The sequence below is a fragment of the Takifugu rubripes genome, chromosome 20 (assembly GCF_901000725.2).
Source record: "Takifugu rubripes chromosome 20, fTakRub1.2, whole genome shotgun sequence".
NCBI classification, from domain to species: Eukaryota; Metazoa; Chordata; class Actinopteri; order Tetraodontiformes; family Tetraodontidae; genus Takifugu; species Takifugu rubripes.
Genome location: NC_042304.1, coordinates 8,206,148 through 8,229,331, shown reverse-complemented (window position 1 = coordinate 8,229,331; position 23,184 = coordinate 8,206,148). Strand labels below are relative to the sequence as shown.

The window sequence follows — 23,184 nt, the reverse complement described above, 5'->3', positions numbered from 1 at the left end:
GGAAAGATTGAAGGTAACATCAGCGAAAATTCTACATTTTATCCTATATTTCAGGTACCTGGACAACACTGCCTCTCCAACTGATCCAGAAGCTGCGGAACTCATCCCAGGAGAGGATGCCCGGTGTGGCGGCACTGACCAGAGGTTCGCCCATCTTCCCCACGGAGATCCAGGAGCGAGTGTTTTGCCTACCGCCAAGAACGATCTCTATCATTTCCGCGCTGTCATGAGGGCTGGAGGACAGGGCGAAGTGAGCGTCGTTGTGGGTCTTGACCGCCACCTGGAACTGGGTCATCCTGGCCGGCTTTTTCACATACTGGTACTCGTACTTGTTGGGGGTGGAAATATGGATTCTCTCTGTGAACGTTGACGACACCAAGCCATTAGTGGAGCAGATCCCAGACATAAGTAAGAGGACACAGAAGGATTTGATCGATTGAGAGTATATTTTTTTAAGATTCCTAAAATTCCTATGAAATCGATACTTCTGTACTGACCATTGGGACAGAAGAAGACACTGTAGGTGTATTCTCTGGGCAGGCCTTCTGGCTATAAGGAGAGGAAGGAAAAGAGGGATTTCACAGCTGTACATCAAAACATTTTGTGTTTCAGACAATTTGTGTTGTACAAAAAATGCCTAACCAATCAATATTAGCTCACCTCTACCAGGACAGTCCTTCGGACATAATCTACGCCGATGGCGGTGCGTCTTTCTTCTATGTCGTTGCTTAATTTGCCCTTCAGAAATCCGTCATAGCAGCAGCTGGGTTCACTGTAGGCAACAGCTCGAGCTGCAGGGACGACCGAGAACAGGATCAGGACGCCTGATTTCAGTTACGCTGCTGCACTTTTGACTGGCATGATCTGACTGAACCCATCACTTTAAAAACACACATGTGACTCCATAGCGATACTGTTTTGCTTATCCTTCTTAATCACTTTCCATGGAATAATATTAGCTGAATAACGGCGTAACTGTAATATCATTTGAGGACATCGACTATGTTACATGTATGTAGGAGGACGCTCAGTTCTCTTACTGGGGAACGCATTAGAAATGTGGCCCTGTGCCAGTGTTCTTTCTTTGTGTGTGTGTACTGAGAGGGAAACACAAGGGGCCAGGGGACTAGGAGTGGGGCCATGGGGGGCCCATTGACCGCCAGTGACCTGCAAACTCATCAACATGCCACTGAGTGTCCCAGCATGGCTCCGGCTGCTCCCCCACCTCTGCTTGGCTTTGTTCTCACATGCGCGCCGGGCAGGACTGTTGGTAACTCTTGGTGGGTGACCAGGACACACACACACTGGCTCGCTGGTCAGCACAGCTCTCTGGAGTCAGAGGTGTTTTTTTTTTTTTTGGTAATACCGCTTCCACACTGACATTAGCACGTTGATGCGGGTTTTTCTAACACAGATCAACCTGCCTTTGTTCGGCCTTTGGGCATTTTCATATTACCAGCAGTCGCGGGTCTGACCTCCCGCTGAGAGATACGTGTTTTTTTTTCCTTCCTCTCATACGTTATCACATTGGCATCATCTGTTTGGCTTGACAACACAGTGGAGGACGAGGAGGGCACCAGTAATCGCCTTTTCTTGGCGGATGCTGAGCTGCTCGAGGATCTCGTGATCTTGCCAGTGCGCTGGCATGATGGACAAAAAAGGTGTGCCCTGTTACTATAAACAGTGTTGCGCATGTGCACTTCACACCAGGATTCCTCGATTCCCAGAGCATGACGTAATTCCCGCTTGTGTTATCCGTTAAAGATTGTGTAGCTACAAACTGGATTTGTTTGATTGAAAAACAGAGAAAATTGAATAAAGTGAGCAGCTCTTCGCCGCCCTTGAGCTTCCAGAATGCGACAAGCTGCCACATCGACGTCATTGGGTAATTTATCGGATCTACACGGGACACCTTCCACATTGCAGATGAGCTGAGCTGCAGATTTCCCAGGAAATGCAGTGACAACTCCTTTGTCGAAAAGTCCTGCATCGATCAGGACAACGAGGGATTTTCGCGCAGTGTGAATGCGGCTTAAGACATCACTTCCAGGGCACTGACATCCCACAGCATCTGCTCTACATTTACAAATCCACTCATCTCCTCACTTCCAGCTGGCGCTCACCTCCTCTGTCAAGGTTGAGCTACGCGAAGCCAGTTTGCTCAGCTGTTAAATGTAAAGATGTCAGGGGGACTTTTATATAAACAATAGACACCTGCCGACCTATAAAGAAAATTAAAATGAAAATGACCTGTGATATTTGCTGGCCCCAGTTCATTGACAGACAAGACAATGGATGTCGGAGCAGCCTCTCCAGGAGGAACACACTTCTTCCTGGTGAGGTGATGCTTTCCAGGATGGCCAACAAACTTTATGCCTTTAGGAACGGAGACTTTAACGTGAACCTGGGAAGGAAGAGGGGAGACAAAAGGTTCAGAGGTGACCGAAGTTCTCCAACGGGCCACGATGACATAATTTCTCCAGGAAAGCCCATCCCTCATATAGCGTGCTCGCCTTGGAACTCCGAAGGCGAAGGCGAATTTTTTAAATCACATTGTGAATTTTCCATGCTGACTGACTCATACGCTCGGGCTCCCTGGAGAATCGAGTTCCGCTCATCATCCAATTTTCACAGAGGGCTCGGTAATGCAGAGGGCTCTTTTAACTGCTCTTTGTCTACATGCCACAAGTCATAAATAACTGAGCAGAAAATATAGGAATCACATGTTGCTGGGGCGGGGATCAAAGCAGAGGTCACTCTGGTTCGCATATACACCTAGAATGACATCAGCAGCGCACGCACGGACCGTTTAACAGGCTCATCTGCTGACATGATGATGTAATTGGTGTGGTGTACAGGATGGACCCATTTAAAGCTTTGAGAGTCATTCAAAGGGGGAACTAGAACCATTCTGCCGGGCCAGAGTCAGCGCCTCTGAATGAATGATTTTGGTCTTTACACACAAAAAACGATGTCATAAACAAGGTTAATTTTGCTGAAGATTGATTTAGGGACTCAATGTGGCAATTTTCCCACCAACATACATCTGAGCATCTCATGACAGGTAATAAAATCAGCTAGTGGAGGCTTTGCAACAAATCTGTTTTCTCCTTTGTTTGGATGGGGTGTGTCTGTCTCTAACACAAATACAGATGCCATAGATTTAAAACTATTCCAGGAATTCCGCACCACAACACAATACCACCACCATCGCACAAGCAAGTCAAGATGTGGCCTGAAACGATCGCAGAGCATCGCATTTTCAACATTAATCCGGAGATAATAGGATTCATGTAACATTTCTGAGCATCACCACTGGAGAAGAAAGCAATAAATACCAAGCAGATTAGAAGCTGTTGGCTTGAAAACCCACAGTTTCCAACTGGTGTAGTAACACAACATGCCTTCCAACTTGGGAGCTCAGCAGTCAGAACAATAAGTTAACACCAGAATGAGTGATGAAAGGATTCGATGGTAAAAACAACTCAAAGGGATGATTTATGAGGCTGGTGTACAACAAATTCAAGCTAGTCTAGGACTGAGAAAACCATGAGAAAACACTAACTTTGCTTACAGTAAGAGGATCTGCTTCAACATCATGCGGCTCTGTCACATCTACCTCTGCAGAAAACGCCACACATACACATCTAAAGAGGTGGTACCCTTGACCTTTGACCCCGTTTCCTCCCTTTTCCCCTCCCCGTTTGCCGGCTTACCTCAGCGCAGGTTGGGAGGTAGTTGTAGACAGTGAGAGGTACTTTGGTCTGCTCCCCTCTGATCAGGCTGTAGGGTAACGTGAAGTCAACAAAGAAGGGCTTGAAGGTGCGAAGCTCTGCCCTCTTGGCTAAGCCTAGTCCCTTTCGCTCCGACAGGCCCATGGCCTCCGTCACCCACGTGGTGATGGAATCTGGCACATCCAAATGCAGCTCGGCCTCCCCGGTTTCAGAGCTGTGAGCGACATATCACAGGTGGTAATGTTTTAGCATCTTTCTTTGATCGTTATTTTATGAACACCTGCGTCAACATCAACAGGCGCAGCAGCGGCGCTCCAGCTAGAGATCAGCAGAGATCGTTGCTGGCTTTACATCCAGTATTTACTGCTGCTTTTGGAAACCCATCACAGGGCAGAATATCCTTAAAAAACTGCACGTCCACTTAATCAAAGCTGAAGAAAATCTACTTTAATGGCATTTGAAGGTAAAATCAAAGCGCCGGCCGCAACAGGAAACGCAGCCGAGCTGAAGTCTCATCCAAGGGAATCAAGCACATGGAAATCTATGGGCAGTGGGTTTATGTTGGCTGGAAGGAGCTGCTGAGAAAGTGACAGCGCGTTCCAAGGTCACCTGGCAGCATGTTCACACCCAAGAGGAGTGAGGGAACATCTGGTTTCTCACACATTCAGACTCACACCTTTCCTCTTCACTCAGTGAGATCCTTCCTTCCCAGAGTACATTGATTATCCCCACTTCCCCTCTCCCCCATCCTGCCTCACTTTTAATCTCACTATTTCTACCTAAAAAAATTATTTTAATATTATTCTTTTAATCCCCCTCTTTGGGCCTGTCTGCATTACTGTCACGTGTTGTGGTAAAAAAACCATTAACTAAACATTACATATAACAGACATATACAGAGGCACGCACAAAACACACTCACACAAACACACCCAAGTGAATTATTTTTATTAAGATTTAAATACCTGACATTGAGGCAGTGCCACACCCAGGTCTCTGGGAAAAATGTGCGCCTCCGCTTCTCTGTTCTGCAACCAAAACACAAGCTGACATCAATAAAAGCTTCAGCTGCGCAAAATAAAACCAATACCATAACTGGGAAAACATATTATTCTGAATTCCAGGCTGACATTCTCTGAGCCACGTGTTTCATGTTCATCCCTCGAATTAAGCATTTTTGGCGTTTGTCTCATTTTTTTCAAGAGCTGAGAATGACAAGACAGGCAACTGAATATGTGGGTGGGTTATGGCATCAGACACTGCAGCCTCTGACAGATTCAGAGGAACAGAACAGCCAATGCCGTCATTTAATACTGTGGTTGAACAGGGGTTTTAGAACATTAAACGTACAAATGATCCTGATGGAGATCACAGGTCTTTAGTATTCTTCTATGTTCCAGCATTTTTGTGTATTATTTTAAATGAATAATTGCAGTGCACATTCATATACGCGAATCAGAATTAGCACCCATTCGCTATTAATTGTATGTTATCATTTTAAGGGGAAAAATACCAATGACAGATGGTGATATATATATCACATAATGTGTTTACTTTAAACTATAGCTGGTTATATGGTTTGCAAATTTTTGCAAACAACTCATTCTGGCCCTGATGTTGTGTGAAGGTGCTTTGGCTCAAACTGGGCACGGCCAATGAACATGCAGAGCAATCCTCCTCTAGCGTTAAACCTTGACTTGTTGGTTTACCTGGCGGTGGGTCGTGAGTGCATGGCCGCCACTAAAGTGGATGTGTGCGGCTGGAACGCAGGGACGGCCTCGTCGGTGTACATGCCTCCGCTCTGCCGGTGGTTTAAACTCACCATGTCTGTCATGACGATCAGCCCTGTTTCCTGAGTTGGACATGCAGAGAAATAAAAGCACACGCAGCCTAAGAATATGTCTTTTTTCCCCCTGTCGTTGCCATGACGTTGCTGCGGGTTCTTGAGTGGAGTGTGTACTCACTGTGAAAGCAAAGCGAGCGTCCTTGGTGATGTCCCAGTGCCACGGGAACACGGAGGAGCGCCTGCGTCTCCTCGACGACAGTCCGGGCCACCAGAAGTGCCCGTCGTCTTTGGGGATGCCGAAAGCATCCGAAACGTCAAAGTCTGCCAATTCTTTAAAAATCTGAAAAGGAAGGAGCCAAATGTTATCGCTGGTAGTTTAGATGAATATTGGAACTATTCAATAGCCTGTATGCACCAACACATGACACTGGAACTGACCTTGTCAGGACTGAGCTGGAAGTCAGGCTTTAGTAGATACAGGCTTTTATCCACAGCAGCCACACAAACACAGGAACCTTTCTCCCCCTGGACACGCAGGGTCATGGGGTCGCCTGGCATGCTCTCATTAGCTGACAGGGAAACAGACACCTGCAATCCATACGTCGGATTAAAGGCAAGAATTTTTATGTGCCAGCATCTACCACAGCAAAGGGAGATGAGCTGGGACATTTGCTGACTGTCTAAACACACAACATAACAATTCAGTGTGTTGATCATAAATTGTGCAAACAGTCGTGCAATTTTACTTCAGGGCAATCTGAAGTAATGTTCAAAGACTGTGTTGTTCAAAAATGAAAACACACATTGCGTGTGGAAGAGAGTAAACTGGGAAGAGATGCATGAGGGCAGAGTGGAAACCTTTAGGTCGCTTGCGTAACCCCAGTTCTCTGTGTAGCATAATTGAGGGTGTTACATTGGGAAAGCCTACAACATGACCTCTAGAAGCTCAAATTGCATTCGGCCGGCCAGGATTAGCTGAAAACAGGCATGTCAGTGTCACAGAGGGAGGCTACCTTCCCCTATAAAAGGGCTTGACACAGCACTATCAGTCATTCAAGAACAATTCACCACTTCCCCACCACGAAGAGCAAGGAGGGTGGTCTGGGGAGACACTTGCTCAGAGAACCGGGGTTACGCAAGTAACCTTAAGTTCTTTTTCCTAATATGTGTTTTGTGTCTCATGTTGAGAAATATCGACTCCCAGATTGCTGGGAAGATGTTACCTGGGGAATAACTGTCTCAAAATCAGTGTTACCGACCTTGAGCCACCCCAAGCACTGAATGGGCTACTGGAGAGGCTGTGCTGTCGAGCCAATAGAACCTGGTAAAGGTATGTGGAGAGGTCCAACTTGCTGTAGCACTAATCTCCCGGACGGAGATCCCTTTGTAAAGGGCCCACGAGGTGGCAGCCAGTGACTTTTCCTGAAGCTCTTGGTTTTATCCTTGTAGATACGTAATGCTCGCACTCTACGCAATGGACAGAACACGCTTAACCCCCAATGTTCGTCTGAGGAGAATGCTGGGGCATAGAAAGATACCAGGTCAATGAAGAACATGACCCCAGAACATCAGGCATAAAGCGACCCTTCTGTTCTCTGGAGAAAACCTTTCACAGGCCTGGTTTACAGAAAGAGCATGAATCTCACCTACACATCTCACTGACGCAAGGGACAACAAAGCTGCCTTTAAAGACACCATTTTAAATTCCACCTGTTCCAGTGGTTCAAAATATGCCGGCAAAACGCAGTGAGAAGGCCTCGGGATGGACTCAGCCATTCAGAAACAGTGGTCCTCATGAAGCGCCAGAGGGATGCTGCCAAACAACCTTCCCCTCAAAACCAACATGGCATGTAGAGATAACTGCCAGGTATCCTTTTATGGCGGAGAACCCCTTTCCCTTGTCCACCTTATCCTGTAAGAAAGCCCAGATCACAGCCACACTGGAAGGAGATTTCCTGCATGTTTGGACACCACTTTTCAGACAATGAGCTTTTACTGTCATAGAGGGACCTTGTCAAGGTTTAAACCTGCTTTGCAGGCCATGGAGACTCACAAGGTGCGAGCCATGAAGGTGTGGCTTGAGTCTCTGAGAAGCTACCCAGTGCTGCATTCTGCTTATGTGCAAGTATTCCATTGGAACTACCACCAGTGCTGGGGCTATTAGCCCTAAAAACCTTTTGCAAAGTCTTATAGGCAGATATTTCCCCCTTTGAAAATGGGGCTCTGAATGCCTTAAAGAACCACTGACTGCCATAAAAAAAGACCAAATCCAATATGAAGGACAATGTTCCTTGGCTATCAGGCTGTGCTGCCATTGAAGGATGGGGGTTTTAAACCCAACCAGTGTCAGTTAAAAGTCACGGCCATCCTCGTCGGACATGAGGAGATCTGACCCACCAAGCACTCTAGAGACCCACCATGAAACCGGGGCTGGTTGATTCCTTGGGTGATGGGTTGAGAAGGTCGTACTGGCACTCGCAGAGTGATCCTGCTCCAGCATTGGGGCCGCGAGCTTTGACTCCTACGGTGGCTTATGAGCTGTGAAGCAATGTTACCTGAAGGTCCCATTGCTAAATGTGGGTGGTTTGTTTTAACAGCATGGAGCCAACTGGGAGTGTTGAGTTTAGGCGGCTCATACAGCAGGAATATTCCATGGGGCTATAGCCTGTAGAGCTAGCCAAGATCGAAGGGAAGCGTTGCAATTTCAGGGGTATTGCAACCCTCCCTTTTATACGGGAGGGTCTCTGTGACACTTATGCACCTGATTCCAGCTAATTCTGGCTGGCAGAATGCAATAGGAGCTCCTGGCGAGGTCACACCTTAGGCGTTCCCAATATGAGACACAAAACAAATGCTATGAAAGAGAACTACAAGCTTAGAAGGAAGGCGGGACGCTGAGAGTTGGCTGTAACCTTTGACATGGCGAAGCTATTGCTCGGTCGCAAATTAGCGCCGTTAATCGGTTCTGCTGCTCTCCTTTCACCACGCAATGACCTTTTATCTCCCCCTGTCATGACCCCACTCATCTGCCCCTCATCCTCACTGGCCTCAGTCTAATCATACCCTTAGAAACTCCTTTCTCCTCAGTTACATGCACACACACACACACACACACACACACACAAACAGTGTCGTAATGTCATACCAGGGAGCTGTAAATACTTCGGGGACTTAACTCCACCTAATGCAGGCAGGAGCTGGGGAGCTGTCCCAGGCCAACACAGCTGTTTGTTTACAGTGTGGACAAAGCTGCGTGATATACATGTATTTGGATACCAAAATGTAAATCCAGGGTGTTTTTCAGCACTTTAGCTGGTTATTACATAATAAAACCTTCTTTATAAAATAATGTAGTGTTTCTGTCCAGTATCCATGTTTATAACGATTATGCTTATGTTTAAAAGAACAGTTCATGCAAAAACCAAAATCAGCACACTGGATGGAATATGGACTAGACTTGGTGTTAGTGGTTAAACACAGTGGGCACCATAGCAACAATTTGGGGCATACAGGGGGCTGTTAAAAAGGCAACTGCCTGGGGCGCGATGTTACCTCAGAAAAAAAGACAGCATTCAATCCACACTGCAGACCCCTTGTGAAATCACGCACTTCGGAATAATACAAACCTGGTTCTCGAAGTCAGGCTCCACCGGGATTTGCATGCTGTCTGTGACACCTTCACCGTTTTCCCTCACATAGTAAACCAGCAGGTGACTAAGAGGTGCCATGCTATGGCTGACAGGGAACTGCAGGTAAGACACGCAGCTGTCCACCTCAGCCTGGGAGGATGAGCCTGCAACACCACAGTCACAATATTAATGAGTTTCTGCAATGACGCAGCACTTTTTTCATGAAATAAAATCAATCCCAACATTCCAAAATATTTGAAGATAATATTTGAAAGGGTTTTAAAGAAGTGATGTCCTTTAAATTCTTTCTGAATTCATCTGTGATCCTTGATTACATTAGATGAGCTTTGCAGAGCCATGATGTCAGGGGCGTAGGTCTGATTTGAAAAACTAACATAAATTTGGCCTCACTGCAGGCGAGCAGTTCCACGTGACACGCCTACGAGACGTCGGCGTATTCAGCCCTCATTCTGGAGTGTCAAAGAAATCTCAACTTTAGATATTTGATGATTTATTTTGGTAAAAATATGTCTAAAATAAACTTTATCTCACTCAGAACATTAATGAACCACCTGGAAAAATAAAACTTGATCAAAGCAGCTTATAAGTTGGCTATTTCAATTTCAAAAATACATTTATCTTTTTTTTAAATAGATCATCTGTTATGAGCATATCTAGAGATGTTAGTGACAAAGATGCTAACTCAAAGCTCAACCACAAGATCATGACCTTAAGTGAGATAAAATAATGCTCTATGTGTTATAATAAATCCTGTTCAAAACCACACTCCAATGGCTTAAAAGTGAATACTGACAAAATCTTAAAAACATAGGAATGCAGGGGATAAAAACATGTTTACCAGAGGAGAAAGGTGGTTGGTGGGTGGGGTGAACGTTCATGTCAAAGGTGACTGTGGCCCTTTTGCCTCGGTGGGAGGCTGTCGTGTTGGACAGCTGCTTGCCAGAGAGGACGATGTTCCCCCTGGATGTCACCTCATAATGGAGAGTGAAGTTACAGGGACACGTGGACTTTAGAGCAACTTCTGCATTTTGGCCCACCTGTGAAAAACACCAAAAAGCGTTAACATTGCAATGCTAATATTTTGGTGATCCAAACCGCTGGAGAAGGTAATACTTACTTTGAGCGGAGTGCTTGGATTCTGAATCTGGATATGACACCGACTGGGAGAATACCAGCTACTGATGGACAGGTAACTGGGCAAGTATTGGTCTCCGACTGCCTTACCTTCTATGGACGTCACCTTGGTCTGTGGCAGATTAACAGAAAAGCACAAAAGTGTGTTTTACATTTTAAAAGACATGCTTAATACGAGTAAGCCGAAGATGTGACTGCAGCCACTGACCTCCAGCCACACATACTGGGCGGCAGTGGGGATTGAAGGGATCTCAAAGGTTGCCTCGCCATCCTTGGAGATCAATTCGCTGGTGTACACGTTGTCTTTAGTGGTCAGTTCTGCCTTGACGCGCACTTTCACCCCATCAGCAGGGCTTCCATCGGGGTAGGTCACTTCAATCTGAACAAAGAGGAATGCAGTAGATGGGAGTCTGCATGAGAGATGCATGAATGGCTGCACCCAGACTGTTTCCTCACCTTCCCTTTGTAAGGCAGACCAGGCTTGAACTGCTTTCGCGTGTCCTTGGAGTACTTGATATCAATGAGCTGCTTGTGAACTGGTGTGGAATCATCAAATGTGGTCTGCCTGCTTCCGTCTATGCTAGTGACCGATGCCCAGATGCTCACAGAGCCCCTGAAGTGGTCGGCCACGTCCAGCGGCATCATGTCTTTGACGCAGATGCTGAAGTTGGCAGAACCTTTGATCTGAGGGCAGCAGAGCACGGGTCTGAAACCGGGAAGACCTCAAACGCAAACTGCGATTTTCTGGGGGTGAACTGTCGTTAACACTGACCTCCGTAGTTTTGATCACAGGGTGGCCCGTCTCCTGACGATAGTAGCCCACCCCGTTCACCGTCATGTTGACGGTCAATTTCCCCACCACCGGTTTCCCAAAGGTATACCTGTTGGACAGTGACGCGTTCAAATGAGCCGCACCTTAGGAAGAAAGAGGGTCTTCTCTAAATCTGAGAGGTATACCTGGCCCTGATGCTGGCTTGCTCACATGAGTTCAGATCACGAATGTAGGTCGGTGGGTCGATCACCAACTCAAACTTGGGCATTACTGCAAGAGACGAGGCAGCTCAATGGACTTTGGCTCCTGAGCCTTTGTCTAAAATTGGCTTTGTTTTGGGTTCTTTACCGTATTTTTGCACTTCGAAAGACTTGTTGTAGGTGTGGCCCTGCACCTCCACAAAGATCAACCATTCTCCAAAAACAGGCTGGTCTGACAGAGGGAAGCTCATGTTCACCACACCTACAGGACAGATAGAGTTAACGGCGTCAAAGAGTTGGACGAATACCCCGATTCAAATGTAGAAATGCCCCGATGTGGCTTACCACAGCAGATGGATTTTAGACCTTTCCACTGGACCATCCTGGACCCTCGTGGATCCTAAGAGACCACATTAAAAGATTGAAAACAGGTGTTACACTCACATACCGAATAACTGAGTGTTAGCTTATTAACCATGTGACAAATCGTGTGCCTGCTGAGTCAGAAGGGTCCTTGAACTGAACTTGAACTACAGATCTGACTCCTGTCTTGGACCACTGTCAGAAACCGTTTACCCCTTCTCTCCAGTGCACACAGGCTGCTATTTAAAAGCAGTAAATTAGAAGAGGTCAAAGCACCCGGGACAGTTCAGGTGTCCGCCAGGTGTGTCCGGGGGCATGCAGACAGGAAGCAGGGAGGGTAAGCTACATACAAGTCATGGAGGGGGCTCTCTTAAGGCCCAGGAGATTAATCTTTCCTCTACAGCCAGCTGGAGCCTGTAGGGAAGGAGCGCGTGGGGGAGGGACAGATCAAGACAAAACCAAGAGATGGATGAAACAAAAAGGGGAGGTCTCTTTCATGTTGTTTATCCTCATACAGTTCCAAAGAGCACCCTGTTATCTAGGTGAGCTTCCCTGACTTGTGCTCTGTAATCTCAGACCCAGGCTGGAAACTAAAATTGCCGCTGCCCCTGGGTGGTCCCATCAAGTCTCCACTCACCAAAACATATGCCTCGATCTGTGGAAAAGAAGAAGAAAAACGAGGCGTAAGGACAAAGAAAGAGACAGAAGTTCACCACCTTGCACTGCCTACAGAAGCCTCCTTCTCTCACTCCTTCCTTATCCTTATCGTCCATCTGTGAAAGCGAGCGCTGGCCTTCACCAGCCGGAGCTTTACAGCTGCAAACATCAATAAACTGTCTGTCTGCACAGTTGCACTGTACATGTGGAGCCGCCGCTGACATTCCAGGAGAAATGGCTCCAGCTCGGCTTCTGTAAACAGGTAACTGTACATTTCTTTGCACTCGGAATGAACCAGGCCTCTCCTCTCAGTTCCCCTGACTAAATGTTGCTCTGTTTCCAAGGCAACACAGCCAATCTGAACAGGTCTGCTGCTTAGGGGATGACGTTTTTACTCATCTAAGTAATTAAATTTCAAATTTGGAATTACCTTGTCATTTACCGGCCTCAGGTCAGGGGTGACTGTGTAGACATTGATGAGCACTAAAGACAGAAACAGAAAACAACCAGTTAAACGATGTTTTTGTTTTCTCTGACTGATTCTTTATTCTCCGTGTGAACCTCTGTGTTTGGGCTTGTAGACGGGCTTGTCGGTCTGGATGAAGACGGCTGTGCCTTTGCTCTCCACCGTGATGGTGGTGTAGTTGTGGAAGATGTAGCCTCCCTCTGCGAGGTGACGGTTCCCCCACACTTTCAGGTGAGCCTGGCCTCTCAGGCCCGAGGGGACCTGGAGAGAAGAACCAGGACATAGAAATAGAGAAAACCTGGAAATGTGTGCGTCTGTTGAAGGAAATTACAAAAACTGAGCATGAAAGAAAGAAAGAAAGAAAGAAAGAAAGAAAGAAAGAAAGAAAGAAAGAAAGAAAGAAAGAAAGAAAGAAAGAAAGAAAATTGAATTATGTATCCTAGATTGATGTATTCCAGCCTTTGGGCAGAACGTACATGCACATCAGCAGCTGTTGCCTATTACACTATATTGAAGCTGTTACCTTATTCCCAGTGAGAGAGCAGAGACAGATGTTGCATTACAGATAATGTTAGTGCTGATTTGCATGTTGCCTGTGGAATGTGTGCGCGGTGGACGAGCGGCCCTCGCAGCGCAGCTGTCCATGCACGTGCGTTTCAGGACTCACCTTGAGTTTGATGGTGCCTTTGTCTGAAACAAGAACAAGGAGAGGTGTTATGTAATGAAATCTGGAGGACCGACGCACGGCAGGGAGGAGAGCTCCTGTTAGCCTCGAGGTGTTTTGGAAGGGTCAGAGGTCCCACTTGGAGCTTTTCTCCTAGCCATTTGAGCTACAGGCTATCAACAAGTCTATCAGTCAAACCCTGAAATGTCTACACCGAGAGGATGATTAGGCTCAGCTTCATCAGCTCATCCAAGAGGACATCGATGAAACGCAGCAGGATGGCGCGAGTGAAGCCCTAGCTTTGGAAAAACTGTTCTCACCGAGCACCGAGCCGTGGGCGTGGGTGACCGTCTGCCCCTTCACCAACAGCTGCACCTGGACACGCGTCTCCGCCCTGGCTCCAAAAATGGTGATGCTCACGCTCTCCTCTACGCCGGCTCGGAACACTGAGGGCGCCGCCACCAAATAACCCCTGAAAAAGGAGGAAGAAGAAATAGCCAATAAATAAAGCGAAGGAAGTGGAAGGAGGGAGCGGCGGGAGTGTAATAAAAGCAGAGGTCACACTATGACAGCAGGAGGACAGAGGAAAACATGCGGGCCTCCATGTACCCGTGTGGATTTGTGGGTTAGGATCAGGTTTAATGGGAATGAGGACTGGGGGTAAACTACCTGTTGATCAGTGAGCTTCTGGGAACCAGTATTCTCTGTGGGTGGTCTGGTGTCTTTTTTTTAATTAGTAAAATTAAGATTCAAGTCACCAGTTTAATTGGGGGGTTAATTGAGGTTGGGGGCATCAGCGAAGTCACAGAGCAAAGGTCAAACTTTGATATCCATCAGCAGAAGGGAAAAAAAAGAGCAATCTGACTTTAATGTGTATCAATGGGACTCCCATGCTGGACCGGGGGGCTAAACTGGAAACACTGACTAAGAAGGATGTCAGGATTGCGTAGAGAAGCTGATAAGTGCTGATGGGAATGTGTAATCCTGCACAACTCCCTATCTGATTCTGTTTTTGACCCTTTCCGGACCTAACTTCCAGCACAAAGCGTTCCGACCCCTGGCTGAAAAACATACGTGTAGATCAGACAAATTAGGAGTGAGCAAAGCCGCCGGGCAGAATCCGGTTGCATGTCTAAGACGTGGATCAGGTGGTTGGCATTACGGGGCTGCCGGAGGCAACTGCAGTTCCTCGGAGAGTCATGAGAAAATCCTCTGAAAAATAAGGCTTGAGGAGAGGGACGGTAATACGAGGAAATTGACTCCGTGTTTGATCTGCAGTGAGTTCAACCAGCGCCGGGATGAGCCGGGATCAGGTGGTGAGACCGTGCCGTCTTTTTCAGTCACATGGCCTCGTGTGCTCACTGCTTTTGTCCAACTTTTGTCCTTGACCGGGAGCTGGTAGGTGCCCAGTGAGGATTTACGTCCTCCTTTGCTGTTGGCTTGTTATGGTTCAGTCACATGGCTTTAGACTGGTGCTCCCCCCCCCACCCCCCCAAAAAAAATACCTGAGCTGTTTAATACTTAATGCTGGAGGCAAGAATTCTTTTGTTGGCTATAAATTTTTAATAATTCCGCTCAGAGCAGGCTTTCACACACACTCCCCTCTCTCCTATGAACGACCTGGGAGAATTATTTAGAGCTTTTTGCGTTTAACAACAACTCTCAGGGTCAGAAATCAGCAGCTTTGTAGCATCAAAGGACCAGAGTTTTTCTTTTGCCTCTGGGCGAAAAAAAAAAAAGAAAAGAAAAAGGCATTTGCTCCAAAACCTCTGCAACCCCTGAGTCACCCAGATTACTGCTCTGATAGGAATAAATGAATGACAGTGTTAGAGTAGGTAGACAGTGCGCAGTAGGTTGAACAGACTGACTTTACTGTGTCAGTTACAGGATAATAAGCTTCATTGCATGTTTATGTTTAGGTTTTCCAAAGCCACGTGTGACATAATTGAGGTTTTTGGGTTTCCCCCCCCCCCCCCCCCCCCCCCCCCAGGCTTTGGCTCGATTTGCAGTGGAAGTCCTGCAGCTTTACAGTAGGGACGCAACACAAAAGGCAAGACTTGCAGACGCGGGCTACTCACTGTCTTTCCTGTGCAGAAGCTGCGGTCACGCTGCAGATAAACAAGGTCCACGAAAGACTCCAAGCTGTCAGCGGCAACTGCAACATTTTGGCCTCGGTCAGCGCTGGCTTGTGCGCTCTCCCCACTGAAGGATCTGGGATCTGCCAACTGTGAGGAAACTCTAAATGAAACTTCAGTCCGTGTCACCAGCCCTCTCTATTCCATTGAGGCTGGTCGCGCTTGGAGGTGTGCACAGTTCAGTCCGGAACCCTTACTTCATCCCTTACTTCGCCAAATCCAGCTTCGAGCTATTCGCGTGTCCCCCCCCCACTTTTTTTTTAGAGCCCTAAGTACACGAACAGTCCTCTCCCATGTGCCGTCACCCGCCCCGGTCCCGTTCTCTCATATTTCAGCATTACAAATGCTAAGCGTCCTCCCACTCCGCCGAGCAGAAATGTAAAGAAATGTTGGACGTGCACAAGAAGATCCGTGCGACTCTGAGCTCTCCGGCTGGTGATCTCTTTAAAGCCAGGAGGCGTCGGAGCGCCGCTTCATTCACTTGGAAACCTCCTCTCACGTCTTCAGTGTGACGTGCGGAGCCTGCAGGTCATCGGACATTACCTGCAGAATTCTGCTCGGGTTCAACCTCTGGTGTCATCTTACTCCTCCGGCTCGTCCTTTACGCGCTGGGAAACATAATTTCCCCCCACCAGAGAAGAAAGGAGCTAGAGAAAAGAACAATATAGTGCCACGGCAGCTCTCCTTTGGTTCTGTGAACGCTGAAAGCGCGTCTAGATATTTGCTGCCCCCAACAGGCAAATGAGCGTAAACGCAGCTTGTTCATGTGAGTTTTTTTTTAAAGGTTTTCAAGTTTATTGGAACCCATCTGAGCCGCATCATAAGAAAATGAGTCTAAAATGAGTTTCTAAAATATTAACATCTTTATATGTATCAACATACAGTAACAAAGCACTCTGGTGAGGAGAATGTAGAAACCTTTGAAAAAAGAATTGCTTTAATTTTATACATTTTCTCAAGATAAACATGACTCTTTAATCAACAATAACAAATACTGCACACAATAAAAAAACTTTCTCCAGGCACTGATTAAAACAACTTATATTTATGATAACTGACTACTTTAACAACAATAAAATCATGATGGAGTACTATTGGGATAGTTCTGACTTTGTTCCCAGTCACTACCCTGCAGTTGGCACTTTCTTTTCCCTCCACATACCTGCCTAATAATCTGCATAAGAAGAACATTGGATTGATTTAGTTTGAACCTGACAGAATCCTGACAGGAAGATATTAGTGCAAGACCAATTCTGTCAGTCCTTAACTCATACTGGCCAGAAACCTTATCTTAGCTTTCCTCTGTAACCAGCCTTAATTAATTTCCTGAAGATTCTAATGATGGAGGGATGATACATTGAAGAACTCTCCAGCCATGATGCGCTTCACCTTAGATGTGGAGAAAAGGGAAACAAAAGCACATTGGATCACACAGACTCCATTATTCTCAGGTTTTCCTCAGGTGCACCCATGAATGATGTTCTCGATGGCCAGGTCTTTCTGTTTGTCAGCCACAATGCTGTGATACTGTTTGCAGAGCAGATTTCCCTTTTCAGGCTCTGCAAACGCAGTCTTGCAGAAAACCACCTGGCTGTCCTGGGTTACCTCGAGCCCATAGGCCCGACAGAGTTGGGCTGCGTGCGATGCGTCCAAGGACAAGAGCTGAGCCAGTCTGTCCAAAGGGAAGCGACAGTTGCGGCTGTTGTACCCGTGGCTGTATATCAGCAGCAGATCCCTACGACAGGCAACAAGGTGGCGATGTAGGGCGCAGCTCTGGAGGAAGTCCAGCCGCTGAGCCAGTCGCAGTACACAGACAGGATTCCGCTCCAAGAAAGCTTTGTTGATGGACAGAGCCAGAGTAATGGTAGGGGAGCTCCGGAGTCCCTTGGGTAGCTCCAGGATGTGCTGTGCTGGACGAACTAACCCTGAGGAAGAAAAACAACAATAATCCAATGAATCTCCTGGGCTGGATGTGCTTGTCAGCACAGCCTTGAACTATGCCAGGACCTCTACATCAGTAGTTTTTGCTACTTTATCATAAAGATGTCAAAAGGATGGCTACTAACCCAAATTGTACAGGAGTCCTAGAGCATAGAACTCCTCTTGGTTTGGATAAGGTCCCTTTTCCCTGGCGTAGCTGTCCAATAGCCAGGTCAGGTTCTCCTGTAGGTGCGTGTCGTTAATGCACGGATTATATAAGTGCGGGGGTTCGCCACAAAGCCGGTAAGAGCTGTAGATGAGGAAACGCACCATTCGCTCTAGAATGGCCACACAGTTTAACCCAGAAATCCTCTGGATGATCATGTCCTGCTTCACACCACGCAGCCGATCAAATACAAAGCTGTACACCTGCAAGACAATCACAAGTTTATTTCTGGGAACCACATGCAACTGTGGCTTGATGATTACACACATCAATGCAAGGGCAGAGTTAATAACCTGTTAAAACTGCATGTTTCACTTCCTTCTATTTCCAAAATATTAAATTGTAGCCTGTTTTAGACATCCTTTACCAACCTCATTCATAAGACTGGGTTTAACATGAACACAGAGGGAGACTAAACGAGGATGTCTGAACTCTAATAGCTCAGCCTATTGACAGCATCGTGGGTAGGTGTGAAAATGAAGCTGGTACCACTAGCCTCTGTCCAAGGGTGCGGACGAGAGGAGGCAGCGATGTCATCGATGAGATAACACACGGTCTTCAACAACACCTCAGCTGGACGAAGCTCTGCTGGGTTGGTCGAGTCTTTACCAGCTGCCGGCCTCGTATATTCTTTGACTGCGCGCAAGGGGTCACCCCTGGGCAATCTATCCCTTTCTGTGCCCGGCATCATCTCAAAACGGTGAAGTCGTTTCTGCCTCTCGCGTTCACGCAGCTCTCCAACAGAACACATGGTCAGGCAGGAGCCCTTGGGTGCAGTCTCCAGCGGCCGAGGCTCGTCCTCTTTCACTTCTTTCAATCGTGATTTGGTCTGACATCGCCACTGCTCCCGATTAATCTGTTCTCTTCCAACTGGGGCATCCCTCCTCTGGGAGTTAGAGCTGCTTGAACGAAACAAGCAGGTCATACATTTAGTTTTCTCGGTTCTTATCCTTTTAGTTAATCAGACTGTCCGGGTCTTACAGAGAAACCACGGTCTTCTCTGTAGTTTAAGTGAACTAATTAACGAAAAATAAATTAACATCTGCCGGCTGTGACAAGCAAAGACCCCCCCCCGCCCCCCCAAAAAATAAAAAAAACGACCTCTATGGGGCAGCAAATACGTTTAAGTAGAAGTTTGTATACTCCCAGGCTGATGTTAAGCAATACTTGCAGTTAGCCAAGTTAGCTAACATTACACTTCAACACGCGACTAGAGCATTACTTTATCAGCAAGCAAAAATTGAATCTCCACGAAAACGTGCACGCATATGTTTGTTAGATAAATGTAGAATGCATAAAATATACTTACACGCGACGTGGAGCTCTCCTACGGTCCATTTGTAAACATTCAAAGCTTTTACGCGTTAATCATGTGACCAGAGGGGGCGCTGTCGCAAAGAAAATCATCAGACCTCTCTCACAGCGCGAAAGAAGAAGAGTGCTTGGCATTTTTTTCAAAAAAACTTTATTAATAAGCATTATCCAATGCAACGTTTGAAGTAGACCTTTTAAATCTGTGAATTTCGCATGTCAGGAATTACTAAAATTATTTAAAAAAAAAAAAGAAAACTTAAACTATTTGCACACACACCTATTCATGATGAATTTCTCCCCATTGGACCCATCCACACACCAGTAGCCAAGAGACCCCAATGTAGTGTGCTTTTGAAACAATACTAAAGAGCATACGTCTAAATATGACATGGAGAAGACCTGAAGAATTTTCTTCAGAATGTATGAATGCCATTTGGTGTGATCTTGATGCATCTGTAGATGTTTTTAGATTTTAATCATCAATCCAAAAAAATTTTTTTGTTTAGGTGTGCCTAAACCTATTTAGTTGTAATAGTTACACAAAACATAACAGATTTTAAGAAGTTTTATCATATGCACACAAATAAGCATTTACAGTATTTCACAAATAGGGCCCAAACATATTAGGCAGCATGACAAACATACAAGTAAGGCACTAATGACACAAATACATTAATCCAGGGATAGTTGATGATACTATGTGATGTTCCTTCACCGTTTGTTGCAGTAGAGCTCCTGTATTCTTGCAAGTCCAAGCTGTTCTTCCTCGATGGACTGCTGAAGATGGACTGTATGACGGCAAACCAATGATGACAGCTCCAACAACTCTGAAAATGTACTAGGAAAATAAAAAAGAGACCTGTTTGTTCACACATAGTTACATTTTCAAGCATGGTGGTGACAAATATATACAATTCCAACTAAATGATCAACAGCACAAGCTTGAAAGAATCTCTACACATCCTCACCCTGAAAGCTCCTGACTGATGTTTTTGGACATAATTTTTATGTCCCTCAGACACTCCAGAGAAGTGCTGCTGTCTTCATGAGCTCCCTCTGTGCACTCCAACAGCAGCTTTTCACTCTCCTTCAAGCAAGTCTCAGCTTTATCTGTTCATGACAACAATGTATTACAAGAGCATTCAGTCAGAACAAACAAACAGTCAAACCCAGAAGTATTTGCCTCTTGAATGGACACTGAAACATTTTGAATTTATTTTTCTTACATTTTTGTTATTACATTGTTATAATTAACAGCAATTACTACACCAGTACTGTTTGATTTCTTTGTGCCATTTTTCTAGATTTGTCTGGCTACAAAGATTTTACCTTAAAATAAAGAATCTGAAAAATTCAAACAAAAAGACAGTCAAACCTAAAAATTCTCTCCTGTCTCCATCAATGTAGAAATTCTTGACAGGCAGTTCATGCCTAGTGGTGTCAACAGCTGTGGCAAATGATATGTATTCTTTTGTAAATTCCTTGGCAGCATCTGCCACTGGAGTTAATACAGCAACCTGATGAAAAATGATAAAATCAGAGTGGTTAAAATAGTTCTAAAATAATGTTTTACATTTCAAATGGTCCCACGACAAGCAATTGGTTTACTGACCTGCAAATCCAACATCTCGTTGATCGTTCTTTCCTTCTCCATGAGAAGGTACTGACGCTTCTTCTCCTGGACCTCGTTATGCAGCGCATGTTCCTCCTCCATCTCCTGCAGGATCCTTGCCTCTGCCTCAGCTTTAAGCTTTGCAGTATTGCTTTCCATCTTAAGAAAGTAGATAGTGTCAACCAGGATGTTGTCATCATAAAGGTTTTGTTTTAAGAAAAACAGCACATAAAAGACTTACTTTAGCTGTCAGGTATGCCAGTAAAAATGTTTGCATCTCAATAAGCTTCTTATCATTCTCCGGATTTCTTTCAGGTTCAGCCACATGTTCATGATCTATTTTATCTTAGAGACACAGATCAGAAATGTCCATAGGGCAAATTGTAATTTCAAGGATTTAAAGGGTTTATGATGAAATTTACCTTTAATGACTGAAATGTCAAAATCTGGTCCAAAACAATGTCCATCTGAGAAAGTGGACTGCAGGACACTTTTCCCTATCATTGACAGCTCGGTCTCGTGTGGCAGCGTTGCTGTGAACAAACAGTTTCATTTAGACAACACGTGCTTTGGAAGAAAGCTGCACTGCAATACCAGTAATTACCAAATCAACAAATTAATACACAATTTAAGTATCAATAACAGACAGACGACACAACCATAAAATAGTACTTACATGCCCCTAGTGCATGTGGTGCCAGTGAGCGTTTAGGTGGAGTGCCAAACTTTGGTTTGGGTGGAGTGCTAACCTTTGATCTGATGCCACTGGGTTTTGGCGAGGAAGGCTTTGGTGGTACCGCTATGGACTCATTGGTCAAAGAGTTACTCTGGAAATTACAGGGATATACTAAGCTATATGCATTATTAAAGTATTAATGATACAAGAGCATGAAAACAACCTTCTGCAGGTTGATTAATTTCAGTCTACATGATATGATACTACAAAGTTATAAAAAGCACAACTCACCTTTGAAAGAGATGACTTCTCTGCAGCCTGCATATATCTTGACTTGACAATGGTCCCAGCTGCTTATCAGTGAATGAAAGACGTTAGAGAATGAAAGACGTTAGAGAAATTGCTGCATCACAATACAGATCATATGTAATCAGCTATATGTTAATTCATATAAATACAAAGTATCATTTTCTCCCATAGGCATTTATGATATTAAATAAGGTGAAAACAAGAGCAGTATAAAGGTTATCATAAACAGAACGTCGTTACAGCATTTCAACAAACGTATAAGCGTGCAAAGACCTACATTTAACAACTTTCTTCCCTGTTGTTGTTCTTGTACTCGCTGTGTTGTCAGCAGTCGATCCCTTGGCGCTTAAAAGAATACATCATTTAGAGGAGTTTTAAAACGGGAGCTAATGTAAACCTGAAGTAGAGTTATGAATCTTTCCTAGAATCGCTGCGAATTCAATTTCATATTAAACTGGAGGCATGAAAATAACCTTTTTTTTATAGAATAGGTTACAGTGGGAGAAAAAAGTTACCGGTAGCTAATGCAACGGAATGGGTGCGACTGAGTATTCGCAGCATCTTTTATTAAAATGTAACTAAACCTTCGAAACACGTTTCTTAAAATAAAACAAAGTATGTTTATACCTTTTAGCGTCGGTGGTGACATTTTTAAAAGTGTTTGGCCCAAGTGTTGTTCTTCTGGACGCCATGTTTTGAAGGAACCGCCTGCACGTCTGTTTCCGTACACCGGCAGAAACAAGATATCAAACATTTGTTCCGCCCTCATTGTTCTGTCATTGTGGCGAAGTGCTACACGTTTAAATTATTATAACACAAGGAATATATAGATCGTAATCAATCGAACTTTTACACAGAGAATTCAGTTGGAAAACTAAGTTGGATAAATGTATTAGTCTTAAATCTTCACAATTCTACCTAAACTATCCAATCATCCTATCCATGTAGTATTTATTTCCAAAATGCAAGTCTAGTTAAACCCTTTTTTGTCTTTGTTATTAGTGCCATATATTTACTTCAAAAATATTAGTATGGACACTGGAATATTAACAATGAACTGAAGAGCAAATGCTATAGCCTTGTTTAATACAGTGGCCTTGTTTAATACAGTGGCATTTGAACCATATTCTGTGGGTTGTTTCATTTTTATTGTGTTGGAAACGCATAAAATATATAGGCCCTTGCGTACTGTATATTGTTTACATATGTTCAAAGATATGTCGTGAACTGTTTTTTGTCTTCCTCATGAAGTACTTACCCCCCGAATCTCGAAAGGTTTACATGTTTGTTTTTTGTGTGTCCACGTGTGCACAAGTCTTAAACAACATAATAGGTGCTGATCCACCTGTCTGAGCTGCACTCTGACAACATGGGGACAATTGAAAGACAGTGGGTGTGAGGCAGAGCTGGTAAACATTGGCCACAGAGTGTCCTGAGTCACTCACACAGGCTAGGCTTCTGGGAGCTCCAGAAAATGAAAGAAAACCTTCAGCCAGTTTAAGGTTTGCCTCAACGTTTGAAATTGCTGTTGTTTGTGACTCTGCTATTTGGAGCACACATGGTGAA

The 23,184-nt window shown here is 45.2% G+C and overlaps 3 protein-coding genes across 6 annotated transcripts in view; all 3 read right to left on the bottom strand.

Moving 5' to 3' along the window:
* Nucleotides 1-16,201, bottom strand: part of cpamd8 (C3 and PZP like alpha-2-macroglobulin domain containing 8) — a 33,104-nt gene extending 16,903 nt beyond the window's left edge. Inside the window, exons 1-24 of the mRNA XM_011614823.2 lie at nucleotides 15,505-16,201; nucleotides 13,747-13,898; nucleotides 13,430-13,452; nucleotides 12,858-13,023; nucleotides 12,727-12,779; nucleotides 12,277-12,294; nucleotides 11,622-11,676; nucleotides 11,425-11,538; nucleotides 11,262-11,346; nucleotides 11,077-11,185; nucleotides 10,761-10,988; nucleotides 10,513-10,683; nucleotides 10,288-10,416; nucleotides 10,009-10,207; nucleotides 9,147-9,313; nucleotides 5,959-6,108; nucleotides 5,699-5,860; nucleotides 5,444-5,586; nucleotides 4,700-4,762; nucleotides 3,717-3,948; nucleotides 2,251-2,404; nucleotides 661-791; nucleotides 498-549; nucleotides 59-357 (exon numbers count right to left, since the gene is read on the bottom strand). Coding sequence (XP_011613125.1) covers nucleotides 59-357; nucleotides 498-549; nucleotides 661-791; nucleotides 2,251-2,404; nucleotides 3,717-3,948; nucleotides 4,700-4,762; nucleotides 5,444-5,586; nucleotides 5,699-5,860; nucleotides 5,959-6,108; nucleotides 9,147-9,313; nucleotides 10,009-10,207; nucleotides 10,288-10,416; nucleotides 10,513-10,683; nucleotides 10,761-10,988; nucleotides 11,077-11,185; nucleotides 11,262-11,346; nucleotides 11,425-11,538; nucleotides 11,622-11,676; nucleotides 12,277-12,294; nucleotides 12,727-12,779; nucleotides 12,858-13,023; nucleotides 13,430-13,452; nucleotides 13,747-13,898; nucleotides 15,505-15,590 — 3,141 coding nt within the window. The 5' untranslated portion in view covers nucleotides 15,591-16,201. The remainder of the gene's footprint in view (nucleotides 1-58; nucleotides 358-497; nucleotides 550-660; nucleotides 792-2,250; nucleotides 2,405-3,716; nucleotides 3,949-4,699; nucleotides 4,763-5,443; nucleotides 5,587-5,698; nucleotides 5,861-5,958; nucleotides 6,109-9,146; nucleotides 9,314-10,008; nucleotides 10,208-10,287; nucleotides 10,417-10,512; nucleotides 10,684-10,760; nucleotides 10,989-11,076; nucleotides 11,186-11,261; nucleotides 11,347-11,424; nucleotides 11,539-11,621; nucleotides 11,677-12,276; nucleotides 12,295-12,726; nucleotides 12,780-12,857; nucleotides 13,024-13,429; nucleotides 13,453-13,746; nucleotides 13,899-15,504) is intronic.
* A 271-nt stretch (nucleotides 16,202-16,472) lies between these two features.
* sac3d1 (SAC3 domain containing 1) lies at nucleotides 16,473-19,115 on the bottom strand. Of its 2 annotated transcripts, XM_011614825.2 has the most exons (5): nucleotides 19,017-19,115; nucleotides 18,204-18,606; nucleotides 17,812-17,910; nucleotides 17,628-17,724; nucleotides 16,473-17,486 (listed from the first exon to the last, which is right to left on the bottom strand). In XM_011614825.2, exons 1-5 carry the CDS (start codon nucleotides 19,043-19,045, stop codon nucleotides 17,020-17,022), a joined length of 1,095 nt encoding a protein of 364 aa, XP_011613127.2. In that variant the 5' UTR covers nucleotides 19,046-19,115; the 3' UTR covers nucleotides 16,473-17,019. The 2 variants fall into 2 exon arrangements, with proteins under 2 accessions (XP_011613127.2, XP_011613126.2); XM_011614824.2 differs by having other exon boundaries at nucleotides 17,628-17,910.
* A 147-nt stretch (nucleotides 19,116-19,262) lies between these two features.
* On the bottom strand, nucleotides 19,263-22,364 carry haus8 (HAUS augmin like complex subunit 8). Of its 3 annotated transcripts, none has more exons than XM_029828870.1 (10): nucleotides 22,246-22,364; nucleotides 21,896-21,963; nucleotides 21,601-21,662; nucleotides 21,310-21,460; nucleotides 21,056-21,166; nucleotides 20,875-20,978; nucleotides 20,634-20,792; nucleotides 20,397-20,538; nucleotides 19,990-20,131; nucleotides 19,263-19,859 (listed from the first exon to the last, which is right to left on the bottom strand). In XM_029828870.1, the coding sequence occupies exons 1-10, from the start codon at nucleotides 22,308-22,310 to the stop codon at nucleotides 19,733-19,735; spliced, it is 1,131 nt and encodes a 376-aa protein (XP_029684730.1). In that variant the 5' UTR covers nucleotides 22,311-22,364; the 3' UTR covers nucleotides 19,263-19,732. The 3 variants fall into 3 exon arrangements, with proteins under 3 accessions (XP_029684730.1, XP_029684731.1, XP_011613128.2); XM_029828871.1 differs by having other exon boundaries at nucleotides 20,875-20,969; XM_011614826.2 differs by having other exon boundaries at nucleotides 21,601-21,659.
* Between the last annotated feature and the right edge of the window lie 820 nt (nucleotides 22,365-23,184).